The sequence below is a fragment of the Globicephala melas genome, chromosome 17 (genome assembly GCF_963455315.2).
Source record: "Globicephala melas chromosome 17, mGloMel1.2, whole genome shotgun sequence".
Lineage (NCBI taxonomy): Eukaryota > Metazoa > Chordata > Mammalia > Artiodactyla > Delphinidae > Globicephala > Globicephala melas.
The window spans coordinates 44,271,138-44,290,820 of record NC_083330.1 but is presented as its reverse complement, the minus strand read 5'-3'; the positions used below and the strand labels follow the sequence as shown (position 1 = coordinate 44,290,820).

Below are 19,683 nucleotides of genomic sequence, written 5' to 3'. Positions count from 1 at the left end.
TCACCCACGTTTCGGAAACTGGGCCTGGAAGGGATCATGCCGGTCCACTCGTGCCCAGCGTCCCTCGGGGCGGGTGCGAATGGAGCAGACCTGGCTGCCGCGCGGAGGCCCGGGTGGCCGTGCACGTGGGGGGTGGTTAGAGACGAGAAACCCGAAAGCCCCTCGCGCCGCCCACCGCCTAGGTGACGGTTTAACGCTTCTCCCGGGTGGAGGTGGGGCGGGATGTGTGGGAGGAGGGGCCGTCCCACCCGACTCCTCCGAGACCAGCCTGCGAGCCGGCCCTCCCTTCCCCCACGGGCCCTACAGCGCGTGGGCCCCGCCCCCCGGCCGCGGCGCGTGCGCATAAGCCCCGCCCCAGCCCCACCCCCACCCCCGCAGCGGCCGCCGCCGCCACCTCTCCCTTCCTCTTTGCTCTTTCCTCCTCCTGTTTTCTTTTCCCTCCTCCCCCTCGCCTCCTTTTCTCCTCCTCCTCCGGCGCTGACGCTCGCGTAGGGCCCTGGCGTCAGACGCGCGGGGGCAGGGTGAGTGCGGCGCGGGGTATAAGTAGAGGGTGCAGGAGGCGGTGCTTCCCCTTCTCCCCGGCGGTTAGTGCTGAGAGTGCGGAGTGTGTGCTCCGGCCTCGGAACACACATTTATTATTAAAAAAATCCAAAAAAATCTTAAAAAATCTTTTAAAAAACCAAAAAAAAATTTACAAAAAATCCGCGTCTCCCCCGCCGGAGACTTTTATTTTTTTTTCTTCCTGTTTTATAAAATAACCCGGTGAAGCAACCGAGACCGACCCGCCCGCCCGCGGCCCCGCAGCAGCTCCAAGGAGGAACCAAGAGACCGAGGCCTTCCCGCTGCCCGGACCCGACACCGCCACCCTCTCTCCCCAGCCGGCAGCCGGCAGCCAGCAGCCAGCAGCCAGCAGCCAGCGGCAGCGGATCGACTCCGTTCTGCGGCTGTTGAGTAGTTTTCGATTCCGGTTGATTTTTGTCCCTCTGCGCTTGCCCCCGCTCCCCTCCCCCCGGCTCCGGCCCGCGACCCCAGCACTCGCTCTTCTCTTACGGAAAGGTCGCGGCCTGTGGCCCTGCGGGCAGCCGTGCCGAGATGAACCCCAGCGCCCCCAGCTACCCCATGGCCTCGCTCTACGTGGGGGACCTACACCCCGACGTGACCGAGGCGATGCTCTATGAGAAGTTCAGCCCGGCCGGGCCCATCCTCTCCATCCGGGTCTGTAGGGACATGATCACCCGCCGCTCCTTGGGCTACGCGTATGTGAACTTCCAGCAGCCGGCAGACGGTGAGAGCCGGGCCCGACGGCGGGCGGGCGGCCATGAGGCTCAGGCGGCGGCGGCGGGCTGGTTAGGCCGGCGGCCCGGGGGGAGGGGGCAGGAGGGCATGTCACCAGCCCTCCCCGGGGCCAGCGGGGCGAGGCTTGGGCGCCAGTACCCCGGTTCCCCGTGCCCGCAGGGACCCGCGCTGCCGGCAGCCGCACGCCCCTCGTACGCCGGGCCACTTCCTCCTTTGCGACCATTTTCTCGGCCTCAGCCGCTCTCAAACTTTAGGGTGATGACGCGCCGGGAGGGTGGGTGAGAATGGGTTCTAACACGACGCTCCCGCCAGTAGCTGCGGGATTCTGGGGTGTTGAGCGCCGAGCCCCCGTTTCCGGTAATAGGTGAAGGCGCTCCCACCACCCGAGGCTCTTGCCGGCGCCCCAGGACGCCCCAGGAAGTGCATTTCGTTGCTCGAAAAATACCACGTGTTGAACCCTGTAACCTCACAGGCCCGAGGCCTGTTCCGGCTACTGGCCCAATCGCCTGGGGGAGCCACGGGGACTTAGAATAAAGTTAATATGGTGGTCTGGTGGTGGTATCAGGCTTCTGATTCCGTTCTTAATAACTTGTCAGTGACTGATGGCTCTGGAAGTATAAACTACCAATGAGACGTGCATTGGGGTTTTTCCTTTAGTTCAGACATTTCTCACTCTTAACAGCAGGTTAGGAGGGAGGGGATGTGGAAGAGAACCCTTTTGGAGGCCATCATTTTCTCAGGCTAGTTAAGTAGTTGTGATTTTTTTAATCGAGTTAGTTTCGTAGTACTGGTCATTTATTCGGAATATTTTTTTCCCTCTGAAATAGTTTCTGTGGTTTTGAGGGATTTTACTTAAAAATGCCGTCACCAATTTTGACTAGAAAATGTTACTTGTGAGTGTCGTGTGGACTGGACTATTATACTTATGTGGCATTCTAATGGTGGTTTCCTTTTTTTTAAAGTAGTCCAGAATATCCATACATCATGGGGAATGATTGAGCACTAGAGTCAGCTTGAAATTTATGGGGAAAAAGATGCAGCTAACCTTGTATTTTTAAAAAGTTAAACAGTTTGCAAAAAATCCAGAATTTGGCAAACAGATATGTGACCTGATAACTTGCCAGGATTTTTCTTTATATCTGGATCAATTGACTTGCAGAAGTCATTTTCACTTGATTTTATGGTCCACTTTTGCCCTTTTTTTCCCCTGGCTACTTGAATATATGTCAAGTGTTATGAAATATAAGGAATTTATTTTTATTTTTGTAGGAAAGTTCTTAAAGGTGGAATTGAAACTTTATTTCATTAACAGATCTGGAGTTATTTAGTGATCGGCTTTTCACTAGGTAAAGTTACTGCTGAGATTTTTGGGTAGGCAGGCTATTGAGTGACAGCAAGCCCGAAGTTGTAAAACTGCACTGCAGGTTTTCTGCCCTTTTGCTCTGTAGGCAGTAGCTCCAAATGTCACTCCATAACGGTTCTTCCCAACTCTGGGCAAGATTTATCGCTGAATGAAAGATCAGGGAAGATAATTTTGGGGCAGGTAATCACAAACTGAAGAGCTGATAGAGAAAACTTGGACAAATTCTAGACAGCATGAAATGTAAACTTCTAAATTTAACAATTTTAAATCCGAAAAAAACAATTTTTAAAATTTCTTGGGGTTAGAAAGTTGAACTTCAGGTTACCGAGGTTACAGAACACTCACTGTGTATTGCCCATCTATTGCAGTAGACCAGTATTGTAACTACTCAAAAGAAGGTAGCATGTTTCCATCTTCCATTTATTTCATTTCTATATATACAAATTATTGTTTTTCCAAATATTATTTTCAGTGGTTTCCGTTTATTTTTCCCCCTTATGTATTGCTACATTGATGTATTTGTAGAATAGCTTCTGAAAGTGACCAGTTTCCAATTTAACAGGAAGAGGTGACTCATTCAAAAGAAGCTCAAGCAAAGTCAGCTAAAAAACAGGGGAGCTGAGTAGGCGTGGTCAATTGATAAATGAGCTGACAGTTGTTTGTCACTATCTTCTAGAAACTAAAACTTTCATTTATAGAAAGAAGTGGCTGGAAAATTTGTCCTCTCACTAATTTTACAGTTAACACTAGCATGGAATTTGTGAAAATTGGTGTTTCAGGACTTCAAATGGACTGTGTTCCCACTCTTTAGGGACTAGTCTTTTCTACTTAAGGATGTATTTTTCCATTTAGCGTCTAAACTTCTGTATAAGTGTTTCTTTAATGGTACGGGTGCACATAATTTGATCCTTCATAGATGTAATCATAGGGTAGATTTTGAAATTTTCTAGCACTATTCAGAAATAATTGGTTAATCATCAGTTATTAAGTAAATGAATGATCTAAGATAAAATTGGTTTTATATGTAAATAAAGCATTAAAAGTGAATTGTGACTATCATAGACCTGGTATTTCAAAAGTTTTGTGTTACATAGCTAAGTACGTCCAACTTCACTTTAGTTTTGAAAGCCTGATTCAAGTCTTTCTGAATGGATAAAGCCTTTTTTTTTTAAAACATGGCCATAGGAATTGTGCCATGAATCACTGAAATCCCCCCAATAAGTCAGGAATTTTTTTTAGAAAATGGACTAATTTTTGTACAGTACTGACAGTGATAAGCAAGAAACAATTTTGACAAGTAGTAGAGAAGTTAAAATGCTTTAAAATCCATAAACTGTTCTACTTGTGGATAATCTACAATTGCTTACTGTCCTTTATATTGCTTTTAAGCAGATTGTGAAGGGGAATCTCGGTTTTACAGTTGACTAGGAAAAGGTGCTTTTAAATTTCATGGCAATTAAAGGAAGAGGTTGTTGCAGAAATAAGTTAGTTCTTAATGATACGTCATCCGTTAACAAATTAACGTGGGAAATTTGGGGTTTTTTGATATTTGTCTTCTCTTTTTGCGTTGTACAGTTTAAATCTAGACTGGTATGAGGTAAGATCCAGCCATCTTGAAGTTTAAAGAGGTGGAGGGACCATGTGCTCTACTGTTCCCTCCACAATAGTTTATATAATTTTAAGTGGGCTATAAAAGTTTTGAAATAATATTTATTTTGAAAATGTCCTTCCTGCAGCGGAGCGTGCTTTGGACACCATGAATTTTGATGTTATAAAGGGCAAGCCAGTACGCATTATGTGGTCTCAGCGTGATCCATCACTTCGCAAAAGTGGAGTGGGCAACATATTCATTAAAAATTTGGACAAATCCATTGATAATAAAGCACTGTATGATACATTTTCTGCTTTTGGTAACATCCTTTCATGTAAGGTAAGCAAAAATATGACAGGTAAACATACTTACAGTGTTTTAGTTACTTGTAGTTTATTCCTTAAGATAGCAACCATGCTCTCTGTTAATGGATATCTTTATTTCCCAAATGCCCAGGTTAGGTAGCTGACAAGTTATCTCTGAGTACTGGAAAAATGCTAAATCAATAGCAAGTAATGAAAAATTATTACATATTTTTCCCTAGGTGGTTTGTGATGAAAATGGTTCCAAGGGTTATGGATTTGTGCATTTTGAGACACAAGAAGCAGCTGAAAGAGCTATTGAAAAAATGAATGGGATGCTTCTAAATGATCGCAAAGTGTAAGTATACATGTTTAGTTAATCATTCTTCAAATGCTTTTAATAGTTCAATTCATGCATTTTACAAGTAATATATTTGTGCTCTTAGAAGAGATACAGCTAAAGTGAAGATTAATAAACCACATCTTGGTAGATTTTATAATTGTCTTTTCTCCACATTCAGTGTAACATACAAGTAACAGTGAATTAATACAGCTGGTCAGCATTCAAACAGAAAAGAAACAGCAGAAGATAGGTGTGCTGGAATATAAAGCTTTTTCAAAAATAAGTGCATATTAGTTGAAAAACTAGAAATCCAGGCAGAAACTTAAGCATAATTCCCAAGGTAGTAATTAGCCCCTTTTACGTTCAAAGCTGAAGCTAAGATAACTTGCCTGTATTTACATGCTGGTATGACATAAACTGTGATACAAACCCAGTGGTCTAAATTCAGAGCCCAGGGTGACTCTCTGCTTGGCTTTACTCCCACAGTTTATTGATGGAGTTTAAAGATTGTCATAATTGTTGTTTCAACACCTTTTGGCTCCCTTCCCCATGTAAAGATAAATCGTAATTAAACCAGAAGTCTTCATGATTAATCTTTTCTGAAATAAACTTGTTCTTAAAAGTTGCAAACTTTTAAAATAATGACACTGATAAAACCTCTATAAGACTTTCTGCTACAAGTTGTAAAAATACAGATTTTGTGAGCCTAAAGACATTACAAATCTCAATTTTATCTTCAATGCCAGTGGATTTTGCTTAATTAGGTAAATTTAGCTGTGAGGTCACATTGTAAGTGAGCTGTGAGCTCATGTAAACTGCAGTGATGGCACGCAAATTGGGTTTGGTTCTTACAGGTCAACTGCATCACTCTTAAGGTGTGGTTCTCATAAATCTGCATTAAGTGGGATGGTCAGTCCTTACATGGAGGAGTCATGCACATGGTGTTACCTGTTTGAGTTCCATCAATTACATGATTAAGGAAAGACTTTGTAGTATGTAAAGAACCCCATACAAGTCTTAAGAAAACTGGCAACTCCTCAATGGGAACAATGTTTACAAAGGCTAATTCTTAAAAATAATACATCTTTAAATGAGAAAAATGTTCAGCATCATTAGTATTCAGAGATGAAGCTATCTTTTGCCTGTCAGCAGTGCTTTAGGGGAAAAAAAAGAATGGCTACCCCTGGTGGAGGTCTAGATTAAACAAAGAACTTGATTTATTGCTGTTTTTTGAGTATAAAATGATATAACCCTTTTTGGAAAGCAGTTTGTAGGTATAAACTTAAGATCATTTATATACCTTTCGAGCTGCCATGATTTCTGCAACTCTATCCTAAGAACAAATAAAGTTTCAGAACGTTGCGGCATTATTTACAAAAGAAAGTTTTGTTGTCCACAATGGAATATCATGTTCCCACTGAGAACATTTATAAAACTAATTGCATGGAGAAGCAGCACCATATGGGTGGGGGGAGGTGTGGGGTGCGGCTAAGGGAATAAAATGTAGGTGTCTCCTATGGAAAGGAATTGTGCTGGACTAACGTTCTTAAGCACAGAGAACAAAAAGGCCTACGAAAAGTCAGTCATGATTGGGTGGGATTATGGGCGATGGTTTTTTTTTTTTTTAAGAAGATGTTGGGGGCAGGAGTTTGTTAATTTATTTTTGCTGTGTTGGGTCTTTGTTTCTGTGGGAAGGCTTTCTCTAGGTGTGGCAAGCGGGGGCCTCTCAGTATCACGGCCTCTCTTGTTGCGGAGCATAACCTCCAGAAGCGCAGGCTCAGTAGTTGTGGCTCACGGACCTAGTTGCTCCGCGGGATGTGGGATCCTCCCAGACCAGGGCTCGAACCTGTGTCCCCTGCATTGGCAGGCAGACTCTCAAACCACTGCACCACCAGGGAAGCCCCTGGGTGATGGTTTTGTGATGTATATTATATTGTTTAATGACACATGTACTACTTTTAGGGAAAACCTCAATTTTTAAAACACATTTTGTTGACAATGCTGCAAAGAAATTTGTTCCAGGCTGTTGTATGTTAGAGTACAGAATTCGGTAGCTTAAATTTATATTTTAGGAGATTGCAAACGAAGTGCAAGAGCCATGTTGAAACAGCAACGATAAAAGCTTTTCTGTTTTTTCACTGGCGTGGTGCAGGCATACTCCACTAGTTTGTATTGCTGGACGTAATCTTCTTAACTCTAGGTTAGCTAGAAGGAAGGGAGAGGAGTGTGTATTAAGAAAAATGTTCTTTTTCGTGATTATAGTTAAGAGGTTTGTTCTCACATTTCACTTAAGGCCCTATTCTGTTTTATAGTTTGCTTTTTATTAGAGATTCTGAAATTATCAGTAACTATTACAGAGTCAACCGTCAGGCTTAATTAACCTGAACTTCATAAAATACAACCTAATTTTATAGTTCTTATCTATTTTATTAGATTTGTTGGACGATTTAAGTCTCGTAAGGAACGAGAAGCAGAACTCGGAGCTAGGGCAAAAGAGTTCACCAATGTTTACATCAAGAATTTTGGAGAAGACATGGATGATGAGCGCCTTAAGGATCTCTTTGGCAAGTTTGGTAATGTGTCTGAATTAAATTTTTATACTCAGTTCTGAGTAATTGTTCAATGTTAGTTTTGGCTAATATTTTATACTAAAAAAGTAAATGAGACTTCACATATTTTAAAATATTGTAGTTACTTGGGTTAAGCGACTGATAGTCCATTATACTAGCATATAAATAGAATTCTATCCAGTTTAAAGGTTAATAGCATTGTATTAGCACTGTAAGGTGTGACTGTGTAATTGGAACAGATCTTAAAAGCTTTTGCTATGTTAAGAAATTGTGCTGGATTTATGTACTGACAGATCCCATTTCATCAGAGGCATTGCATGAGACACAGCCAACTTAGGTTGGAGTGTAGTCTTTAATTATGGGACAGGAAAGCTGGCCAGCTTTGGGATATTTGGCCATTCTCAGCATCATGTTTGACCAATTTAAAATAATGACTTTTACAGACAAAGATCCAGATTTTCCCATGAAGTGTGTAACCGGTCTCACTTTAGATAGTTGTGTAGCTGATCAGAAAATGAACTTTAAATTGTACCCTTGAAGGTGATTTACTTGCCCCTTACCTTTGCTTTCCTTTTTGTTTAACTTAAATAGGTGTCCCTTTTTAAAAGCATCTCAAATCATAAAGAATGAGGACATCTAATACTTTACTATTGCCAAGCTGGCATGCCACATTGAACCCTCTAAACAGTTGATGTGTGCCCATACATCTTGCAGATTGCCTGTAATCAGATGTCATTTGTAATCTTTTTTCCCCACCTACCTGAGATAATACTTAGCACTTCTGTTAAGTCTGTTTTATTTGAGGGAGTGGTGGGGGAATATGTGTCTTCAGAAACATGCCACCTCCTCCAGGTGCTTCTGCTATGTCAAAGGTCAAACCCCGTGTTTCCTCTGCTCCTTGTTGAAAATCAAGTGGACCAAGGCTTAAAAATTCTTAAAGAAAAACAAATTGTTTTAAAATAATGCATCTGTTTTGTACTAATGCTAAGAATAAAACTTCATCATCATTTACATTTGTCTAAAACGTATCTCCTTAAATGGAAGGAGGAGTGTTTCAGGGAATAGAGTATTAACTTAGCTTCTTAGTAGAAATAAAGAGAATATTTAGTGCCCATGGTGGGAGAGAAGAGGGTGGTTATAGGAGGAATAAATTTCTGGAGGCTTGGAGTTTTTTTTAATCCCCATTTTTATATTTTTTTTCATGGCTTTGTTTGTGTATTGAAACTTGAAATGTATAAACTAAATGTTGTATGGAATATCTTTGAATCATTAAAAAAATTTTTTTTAGGACCTGCCTTAAGTGTGAAAGTAATGACTGATGAGAGTGGAAAATCCAAAGGTTTTGGATTTGTAAGCTTTGAAAGGCATGAAGATGCACAGAAAGTAAGACTTAAAATATACTAACCAAAGGCAGTGTGGGTTTTTCTGTATTTTATAGTAAGATGTGGGGGTATAAAGTTGAGTTGTTCTTGCATTGAAATACACATGCATACCAACGGCTAGTCTACATGTTCATCTCCACATATATTGTTTTGAATTACTTGCATTTTATATATTTTGAGGGTATAGATTGAAAACCTCTGTTGTCTTAAAACCTCACAGTTTAGTTTTTATGGTGGGTACATCTTTAGCTTTTATAATCTAACAAATTTTCTTTATTGTTAAAAAATGAATTTATATATTGCAAGTTAGTAATTAAAATTTTGTGGTCTTTGTAAGGCTGTGGATGAGATGAACGGAAAGGAGCTCAATGGAAAACAAATTTACGTTGGTCGAGCCCAGAAAAAAGTGGAAAGACAGACGGAACTTAAGCGCAAATTTGAACAGATGAAGCAAGATAGGATCACCAGATACCAGGTTCATTATTTAACTGAACGAGCAAAAATAAGACAGGGATGAGGAAACCTATTTTATGTTCATTTCAGTTACTGACAGGTAACTGGAGGGTTTGAGAGGGGAAAAGGAGAGGAAACATGGGATAAGATAATAGGAAGTATGCTTAAGTACCACTACGGTTTTCTTTTTCTAAATTTTTTTTTCTTTATTTTATTTTTATTTTAGGGTGTAAACCTTTATGTGAAAAATCTCGATGATGGTATTGATGATGAACGTCTCCGGAAAGAGTTTTCTCCGTTCGGTACAATCACTAGTGCAAAGGTAAAGCATATGATGCACTTTTCTTTTTTTTTTTTTTTTTGGCGGTGCACGGGCCTCTCACTGTTGTGGCCTCTCCCGTTGTGGAGCACAGGCTCCGGACGCGCAGGCTCAGTGGCCATGGCTCATGGGCCCAGCTGCTCCGCAGCATGTGGGATCTTCCCGGACCAGGGCACGAACCCGTGTCCCCTGCATCGGCAGGTGGACTCTTAACCACTGCGCTACCAGGGAAGCCTGATGCACTTTTTTTTTTTTAAGAATTGGGAAAAATCCATGCCCATGGATATATGTATATAAATTTTATATTTCATATGGAGTGTTTTTCTTTATAAATGAATGGTCAAATAGTTTTTGCTTTTCTCTAAAATATCAGCCTTTCATTTTTCAGAAAATCATATCTTTGCTTCATTACTTCAAAAACTTATATTCAGGGCTTCCCTGGTGGCGCAGTGGTTGAGAGTCCGCCTGCCGATGCAGGGGACACGGGTTCGTGCCCCGGTCCGGGAAGATCCCACATTCCACGGAGCGGCTGGGCCCGTGAGCCATGGCCGCTGAGCCTGCGCATCCGGAGCCTGTGCTCTGCAACAGGAGAGGCCACAACAGTGAGAGGCCCGCATACCGGGGGGAAAAAAAAAAAAAAAACATATTCAGATTTGAAGTGGCTGGAAAGGCTGCATTTGATGACCATAGTGATTGATCATCACATGATATGCACTGTTCTGTACTCTGTTAAACTAGTTATTTTACTGGTTAAAGAAAGCAATTTATTAGGGAACTGTAATTGTTACTATTTGAGCTAATCTATATTTGCTTACAGAATTCACTCTGGGGAGTCAAACTTAAAGCCCCCTAACAGTAAAGGTAGAGATCATGTTTGCTTTTACTTGAAATCAGAAATTAAGAAATACAACAGTAAGATTCTAGTTTAAATTCTGGAATTTTGATATAAGAGCCTCTGCTTCAGGTGTTTTTTCTGGTGTCCATGGCCCCAAGAATCCTTCTGTATTTAAAGTTCTGTATGTATGTACCTTGAGGGGTGGGAAGAGTAGCTAAAACTTTAAACAGATTCTCAAAAGAGTACAGGAAAAATGAAAACTGAGTGCTCTGGAGTGACCTCCTGGCTGATCTTTCTATTCTGCAACCCCATTGACCAAGGGAACTTCTACGATAGAATGTTAAGGAGCATAGTAGAGGAATACACATAAAAATGCAGGTGATGTAGTTGTCTTCTGTTTCATTCAGCCTGTGCTTTTGTAGAAGAACCTGGAGTATGGTAGAATCTATTCCTGAGTTTGTTTATCCTCAGTATGTTCCCTGAAAATCATTTAAATTGAACATTGTGCATCAGTTTATTTTGAATGTATGAAGAAGCATGCATGTTTTACAAAGGAGGGTCTTTTTTAAGTCCTTTTCAAAAAGTCCTTTGTGGATCATATCGCTGTTAGCAAGGAGGTGAAAAGGTTTCGCAGGAATTCTGGGAGAGGAGGTCATTATGTTAATTTGATAATGCTTGCTGAAAAACAAATTGGTCAAGACAGAAGTGTAAAAAGGTGACCCCTCCATTTTTCATTTTCAGTCTTCAAAAGGAGTTTGGTTGGCCTTTCCAGATAATTTTCCATGCTTGTATACATTTTGTATACATATAAACAGTTTTTATAAAACAGGATCATAGTATACCTATTCTGCAACTTGTCTTTTTACTTAACAGATCTAGGTACATATTTATTGCAGGCATTTGCTCATTTTTTGCTAAGGGCTGAATATTCATGGTACAGATGTACCATAACTTATTCTACTGTGCCTGTATTATTGGTATTATTGGTCGTTTGGTTTGCTTTGCATGCTAACACTGTTAGACCCACCACTCTGATAAACATCTTTATACATATATTTTTGCACACACACCAGTATTTCTGGAGTTCAAGAATTGAAGTTTCTGGTTAGTGGGTGTGTGTATTTAAAATTCATACAACTGAATTGTCCCAAAAAGGCTGAACAAATTAAATTACTACTAGTCTTGTCAATTTAGTAGAAAGTGGTATGCATCTTTTTAAATGAGATGTACTTTTTATGTGTTTACTTGTTTAGCCTATTCTTTGCATATTTTTATACTGCGTTGGTTATCTTTACTGATTTAGGGGAAATTTCATGTCAGCGCTTTGTTTTATGTTGCAAGTATTTTCTCTAAGTCTTCCACTTAGGACTTTGGGGGTCTTGTGTCATCTTAGTTTCCCTGTATTTTTGCATCTTATGTTCAGATATAGAATCTTATCTGGCAGTTTGATGTTTTTCAATGTGATGTGAATAAGAGCTGTAAGTTAATTCAGAATTATCCCTTTGTACCACGTACTAGATAGTCCAAAGTCCGTCTTTCCCCCACTGTTTTAAAATGTAAGCTTTAACATATGAAGTTCCCATAATTGCATGGGTATGTTTCTGGACTCTTTTTTGAGATATAATTGACATAAACATATTCAAGTATATAACATAATTGTTTGATATTTGTATATACTGCAAAGTGATCACAATAAGTCTAGTTAACATTCATTACGAAACATTTTTTTTCTTGTAATAGTAACTGTAAAGATCTACTCTCAGCAACTTTCAGATGTATAATACAGTATTATCTGTAGTCCCCATGCTGTACAATACGACCCCATGACTTGCTTTATACGTGGGAGTTTGTACTTTTTAGCTACTCACCCTGTACCTCTCTGGCAACCACCAGTCTGTTCTCTGTATCCTTGAGCCCAGTTGTTTGTTTTGTTGTTTTGATTCTGCATTTATGTAAGATCATTGGTCTCTGATTGCTGTTTTGTTTGTTCTGTGCCACCAGCATGCTGTTTAATGTAGCTGTATAGCACGCTTATGTGTATTGCAAGGCTACTGAGAAGTTCTTTGCATCTCCTCGTTGCTTGTTTAAAAGACTTTGAGTCATTGTGAGCTTCCTGAATATTGTTTATACTCCAATATTTATGGCCCTTATGGTCTTGAATGTGAAAGTTTAATTTTAAAATGTGGATACTGTGATATTCAACTGCTTTTTCCTCCCCTCTAACAAGTAATGAAAGCATCTTGTCAGCTCGAATTGCTAGAATAGTCAAATTTTAATTGTGCATGTTTTTAGTGGTGCTAAAATTTAGTAGGCCTTGATTGTATTTAGAAATTAAACCTTAATATTGAAAATCTAAAACTTGAACAAAGTTGCTATTGGACCTCCACCCCTTTACTTCTTTTGCTTGGCTGGGATAATGCATGCACGTAGTTTACCCTTAATATTTGGATATCAAGGGAAAAATTGTGGGAAAAAGTGATGAAAGCATTGACAGGGTTTAGTTAAATGTGAGTCGGTGGCTATAGTTGATACTCTGCTTTTTGTGCCTCATCTACCATTGCATTAATCATGTGTTTTCTTCCATTTTCTTTTAATAGGTTATGATGGAGGGTGGTCGCAGCAAAGGGTTTGGATTTGTGTGTTTCTCCTCCCCAGAAGAAGCCACTAAAGCAGTTACGGAAATGAATGGTAGAATTGTGGCCACCAAGCCATTGTATGTAGCTTTAGCTCAGCGCAAAGAAGAGCGCCAGGCTCACCTCACTAATCAGTATATGCAGAGAATGGCAAGTGTAAGAGCTGTGCCCAACCCTGTAATCAACCCCTACCAGCCAGCACCTCCTTCAGGTTACTTCATGGCAGCTATCCCACAGGTAGGTTTTAGAAGAGAACAAAAACCTCATGAAGGTTTTCCTCTTCAGTCATCTTTAATGTTTTGTGCCCCACTAAAAAATAAATAAAGCCCTAAGATGAAGAGATGTTAATTATGATTGGATCTGAAAAATGCTTAGAGTGTGAGGACCTGCTAAATGTTTTGAGTGCATAACTAGTTGCATTATTTGCTTTTTTCTTTAGCTGATACATTTGCTTGCTTTCTACAGACTCAGAACCGTGCTGCATACTATCCTCCTAGCCAAATTGCTCAACTAAGACCAAGTCCTCGCTGGACTGCTCAGGGTGCCAGACCTCATCGTAAGCTTTTTTTTTTTAAGGTTGCAAAGTATTTGAACTAAAAACATAAATGAGGCGAATTAGCTGTTATATCCCAATGGTATATTAGCTCTTGCTTTTTATAGTTTATTTTTATGGGTGTTCATTTTGGGGATCCTAGCATTTTGTTTTTAAAACAACATTGTAAAATGTTTCACCATTCCTTAAGACAGCAATATCTATGCCGTTTTGATTTTCCTTTATGACAAGTTTGGGAATGCATCCAACTCAATTTCATATTTGGTTAGGCAGTAGTTTTAAAAGATCTTGTTCCATGTATGAGGACCAGGGTCCAGGCATTTTCAGCCTTATCCTGTGGAATAGTGCTGTATTGCAGGAACACTTAGAATCAGGTTCATGTATCATATTCAGATATTAATAAGTACTTGTTCTTGTATGAATGAAAACTTTTTATTTACTGATGCTCTGATATGATTAAGTCTGGAGAAATGGCATATAGGAGCCTAAGCTTTTAAAAATGGTTTATGTTTGGTCATCTATAGCCTTTTGTGCAAACCTCAGCTCTGAAAAAGCGGCATGAACACTTGGTGAGTTTCTCCCAGTTAATGTGTGTTCGTATCTTTAAACATAGCATTCCAAAATATGCCCGGTGCTATCCGCCCAGCCGCTCCTAGACCACCATTTAGTACTATGAGACCAGCTTCTTCACAGGTTCCACGAGTCATGTCGACACAGCGTGTTGGTGAGTCTTAACCCTTCCTGTAAAAGTTGGTCTCCAATTTTAAATAGCAAGATAAATACGAAAATCTTTTTATTTTTTTAGCTAACACATCAACACAGACAATGGGTCCACGTCCTGCAGCTGCTGCAGCTGCAGCTACTCCTGCTGTTCGCACCGTTCCACAGTATAAATACGCTGCGGGAGTTCGCAATCCTCAACAACATCTTAACGCACAGCCACAAGTTACCATGCAGCAGGTGTGGATTTAATGATTTCTTTATAAAGATGACAGTCCTTGATCTCAGTCAAAGACATTGAAGACAACTGTATGATATATGAGAGCTTAAGCTATGTAGAATATCTTGTTGAGGTGCCACTAATTGATAGTATGTAATTGATAGTATGTAAAAATGTCTTCTGTGTGCTATACTCTAGGAACTAGATAAGCGTTCAGCAGTCCCTCATCCTGAATTAATTATGTGAGAGTTTTGTCTGGCATAGTTGTAAGAAAGGGTGAAATAAAGTTTAGTTTGTGAGATTTGGCTTACCTTTTTCTTTTTGACCCTAGGACCAAAATCGTTGTTAATCATAGAAGTATGATTCCAAAGAATACTCCAGATAAAAAAGAAAATTCAACATCCCCTGTGCTTACATTACTTGAGCACTTAGGTGTTAGTATAGCTACCTTAGGCTGTGTTTCCGAATCACTCAGCTTCTATTTATGTTTAGATTATAGTCTTTATCCAGTTAATTTCCAATGATGGCTGTATTTGTACTTGCCATTACTTCTGTACTTTTTAAACTTAGGAATTCTCCCGTTTTCTTTCTAGCCTGCTGTTCATGTACAAGGTCAGGAACCTTTGACTGCTTCCATGTTGGCATCTGCCCCTCCTCAAGAACAGAAGCAAATGTTGGGTAAGTACCTTTGTCCCACCTAGTCAGTTACAGAGACACTAGAGAATAGGAAGACATTTAGACCTCCTCTGTACCTAAAAATGACAGCCAGGGTGGCAGGATGTGCATTGGCATGAATGGTTATGATGGCACAGTTTGTCTGCCTGGAAAAGCTATTAAAATGTTGCCTTTGGTGGACAGCATAATAGGGCATTGCTTGCCATGTACCCCGCCACATTTTTGGAAGAAGGAATTTGAACCAAATGAGTAACCACTTTGATTTTGCCTGAGTACAGATTTAACATTTTAATAGTAAACATAGCTTCAGTTCCTCTTTTTTTTTTGGCAAACTGACAGCTGCCAAGAAGTAATTGCCTTGTGGTAGATCTTAATCCGTTTTATAGCAATCTTCTCATGAAAGATACTGAAGGGGTGGGTTATGGGTTAGCATTTATTTGCTGTATACAAAAGATTCTTAAACCCCAGTTTTAATATGGTAGATGCCTTTGATTGGAGTGTTTGTTTGAATGTTTTTGTTCCTAGGTGAACGGCTCTTTCCTCTAATTCAAGCCATGCACCCTACTCTTGCTGGTAAAATCACTGGCATGTTGTTGGAGATTGATAATTCAGAACTTCTTCATATGCTTGAGTCTCCAGAGTCTCTCCGTTCTAAAGTAATTTAAATTTTATCATTTATCTAGTAGCTTCTTATAGTACATATTCCAGGATGTTTTGTAGGAACTTAATTTTTCTAGGACATTTATAAGTGCTTTATACAAGTCATGCACAGTTCTAAGAGTTTTATAAATATTAATTGAAAATCCTAATAATAACCTATGGTGCTGTTATCACCATTTTATACACGGGGAAACTGAAGCATAGAGAGGTTAAGTAATTTGCCCAGTGCTCACAAAGCAGCTAGGGAATGGCAGAGCTTGGTTTCAAATCCAGTCTCTGTAACTCCAGCGTTCATGGTGTCTTAACTGTGCTGCATCTTAAAGGGATGTTTGCTGATATTTCTCAACTTCGGGGGATTTTTGGTGGGGAGAGAGTTAAGAAGTGCAAGAGGTTCATAATTCTAGAACAGTGGTGGAATGGAACCCAAAAGATACGGATATAGTTGAAATGTTTTTCGATAACAGTTGTTTCCACTTTCACCTGAGGAAAGGAATTTGCCTTTGTTGGACATCTGTGTGTTGTCCATTTGAAATTATCGTCTAATTATTATTTTTCAGAACCAGTTTCTCTTTTTTTCAGGTTGATGAAGCTGTAGCTGTACTACAAGCCCACCAAGCAAAAGAGGCTGCCCAGAAAGCAGTTAACAGTGCCACTGGGGTTCCAACTGTTTAAAGTGAGCCTGCCCCCCTATGTTCGTTTCTTATTTTATTTTAACAGTTTGACCATATTTTGAAACATAGCAAAAACTCATTTTACCATTAATTCAAATGCATTTAAAATTTTTCGAAGAGAAGTAGAGATACAGAGGAATTAAAGGAAACTTTACCTGTTACCCTGGTATTGACTTGAATTTTTAAGATCAGAGCCCTTTCAAGCATTTTGTATAGTAATTTGTATTAAATGGCTGTAATAGGGGTTGGCCCTGTATAGCTGTTCTTGGAGGTCTTTTCATAGCTTAATACATTTTCTTGGGTGGCAGCGATGACGGTTGCCTTTTGGCCTCTGCTGTTGCCTTTCATTAGCCCCAGGAAATGGGCTGATGTAGCTGTGTAGCCAGAGCCAGGGATGGGCAAAGCTTTTCTGTAAAATAGGAAATAGTTGGGGCTTTGGGGGCCGTGGTACATGTTGAAGCTACTCTGCTCCACCGTTAGTGTGAGAACAGCCACAGACAACATGTAAACCAGTGGGTATGGCTGTGGTCCAGTGGAGCTTTACAGAAGCAGCCTGTAAACAGGCTGAATTTGGCCGAGGGCTTTACATAAGTGTCAGTATTGGTCCTGTTATTTTTGTTTTGTTAAAATATTTGACATATAACAGTGTGTAAATTTAAGGTGTGTAACATGTTAATTGGATACATTTATATATTGTAATATGACTGCCATTATAGCTATAGTTAGCACCTCTGTCACTTAGGTAAAGATCCTTTCTTTTTAGTGGTTGGAATCATTAAATTCTGTCTCGTAGATTTGATGATTATAACCTTTTTTCCCCCCACATTTACAGATGATCAGGGACCATGAAAAGAAACTCGTGCTTCACCGAAGAAAAATACCTAAACATCGAAAAACTTAAATATTATGGAAAAAAAACATTGCAAAATATAAAATAAATAAAAAAAGGAAAGGAAACTTTGAACCTTATGTACCGAGCAAATGCCAGGTCTAGCAACATAATGCTAGTCCTAGATTACTTATTGATTTAAAAACAACAAAAAAAACAAAAAAATAGTAAAATATAAAAACAAATTAATGTTTTATAGACCCTGGGAAAAAGAATTTTCAGCAAAGTACAAAAATTTAAAGCATTCCTTTCTTTAATTTTGTAATTCTTTACTGTGGCATATCTCAGAATGTCACTTCTGTTTTAAATAACAGAATTGATAACTGAGCAAGGAAACGTAATTTGGATTATAAAATTCTTGCTTTAATAAAAATTCCTTAAACAGTGCACAGTGATGTTATGCTATTTTATTTCTCTTTGTAATTAATTGGCTTGGGTAAATAGGTGATAAGCTGGCATTGGTGTAAGAACCTCTTTCATGAGAAAGTACTTCAGAGGTTTCTTAGTTTTATGTAAAAGAGGCATAAGACAATGTCTGTAATGCAGTTTATGAATTTAGATTTCCATGTGAGTTCTTGAATCGAGGCATATATTTTATTTGTTAAATGACCTAAACGTCTTTTGAGATGATGCCAGTATATGACTGACTACGTTAAGCGTTCTAGGCTGGCAGATAACTAGCTTAAACTCTCATTTATGTGGTATAAAACAGTAACAACTACTGTATTCGTTGGATAGGGTATAGATAACAGAAAAATTACACTGAAGACTAGACATATTAAGTGTACAAAGTTTAGGATTCGTTTTTTTAAGCCTTCTTTTTAGAAGTCCTTTAATTTGATGATTGTGACTTATCTCAATGTAATACCTTATCATCCAAAGTACTTGCGAATAACAAAGATACAGGGCTTCTACATCTAGAGAACAGATGTAGAAGATCAGGAATGGGGCCCAGGATATATGCATTAAACCAGATATTCCTGGCCATTTCAATGCACTTTGGAGAACGGCCTAGTTTTAACTCTATTCCATTCTCTACATATTGCTGCCAGAGTTAGCTTTCTAAGTTGCATATCTGATTATCTCATCACCATGCCAGAATGATCTCAACTCTAAGCTCTCTCACCTTTGGGAGCAAATAAATAAATCCAAATAAAACCTTGGCTGTGACAATGGCAGCCCTCCCTGCATGTTGAAGCATTATGATGCTTCTGTACCTGGATTGCTTTTCACCTTGGCTTCATTTGGAACCGGATATACCCAAACCCCACCTCCTATCCCATGGCTTAAATCAGTGCACCTAGTAGGCATTACAGTGATGATTTTGTATTTTGCCTAGCCATTGTCCTATTCTGACAGTTTGCTGAGATGAAAACAATCTTGGAGTCATCATGAACGCGTTCCTCAGTGTTTTAGGAAGGCAGAGGAATATATACTATGTTTCTCAAAATTTGACTACAAAATGGTTCAAGCCTGTAGGTTTTAAAGGAGCAACTTCTAAGATGCCTCAAGCTAAAGTTCTCACAGTTGGAAACCATTCCAAATCTAGAGTTACAGATAGGGTTTGCACAGACAGTAGTTTGCTTTATACATTGGATAGCTGGAATTCGGTATTTCTTGTGTGATAGGAAGATAACTCATTTCTATTTTTGAAATGTCTATTTTCTTAGAGGAGGCCGCAAAACTCAAGTAATTGTCTATGATCTACTTGCAGGAATTGACATCAAAAAAAGTCTTCATTATTTGATGATTTTGTATTTGCAAATTCACTAAAAGTTACTTGTAACCCCAAAAGTCTACTTGTGCAAACAATAGATTTCAGTCATTTGCAGACATGCACAGAGCATCAAATTTTGAGTCACCTGAAATGCACACGTTCCCAGCTGAGGTCAAAAAAGTCTGCCTTCTTGTTTCAGCTCTCATAAACAAGTATCCTTTTCAAGGTCATTCGTGTGTGTGTGTGTGTGTGTGTGTGTGTGTGTGTGTGTGTGTTTTAAATGACACATAAAACAAAGCTATGTATCAGTTGATGAAAGTGTGACAGGCTCACAGGTATCTAACCCTGTTATTTCCCCTAGGAGCAGTGATTCAATATTAACTAATTTCAGTGTTAGCAAGACTTCACAAAACAATCTCCACAATTAATGAGGACTAGTGTCTGATAAATGTATGGCTCATCATCGACAAGTTATTTTAAACCGCCTAACT

General features: G+C 39.6%; 1 protein-coding gene across 1 annotated transcript; it reads left to right on the top strand.

Moving 5' to 3' along the window:
- Positions 1-563: 563 nt before the first annotated feature.
- PABPC1 (poly(A) binding protein cytoplasmic 1) lies at positions 564-17,862 on the top strand. The gene is made up of 15 exons (XM_030863015.3): positions 564-1,285; positions 4,396-4,589; positions 4,795-4,910; positions 7,329-7,468; positions 8,754-8,848; positions 9,185-9,322; positions 9,527-9,622; positions 13,052-13,324; positions 13,553-13,643; positions 14,254-14,364; positions 14,446-14,600; positions 15,174-15,258; positions 15,781-15,911; positions 16,495-16,588; positions 17,419-17,862. The coding sequence occupies exons 1-14, from the start codon at positions 1,093-1,095 to the stop codon at positions 16,585-16,587; spliced, it is 1,911 nt and encodes a 636-aa protein (XP_030718875.1). The 5' UTR covers positions 564-1,092; the 3' UTR covers position 16,588; positions 17,419-17,862.
- Positions 17,863-19,683: the final 1,821 nt, after the last annotated feature.

Bases quoted from the DNA above. Each gene is read 5' to 3' on its own strand.
- PABPC1 (XM_030863015.3), top strand. From the start codon at position 1,093: ATGAACCCCAGCGCCCCCAGCTACCCCATGGCCTCGCTCTACGTGGGG. The intron at 4,911-7,328 runs GTAAGTATACAT...CTATTTTATTAG, and splicing joins CTTCTAAATGATCGCAAAGT to ATTTGTTGGACGATTTAAGT. The intron at 14,601-15,173 runs GTGTGGATTTAA...TTTTCTTTCTAG, and splicing joins CACAAGTTACCATGCAGCAG to CCTGCTGTTCATGTACAAGG.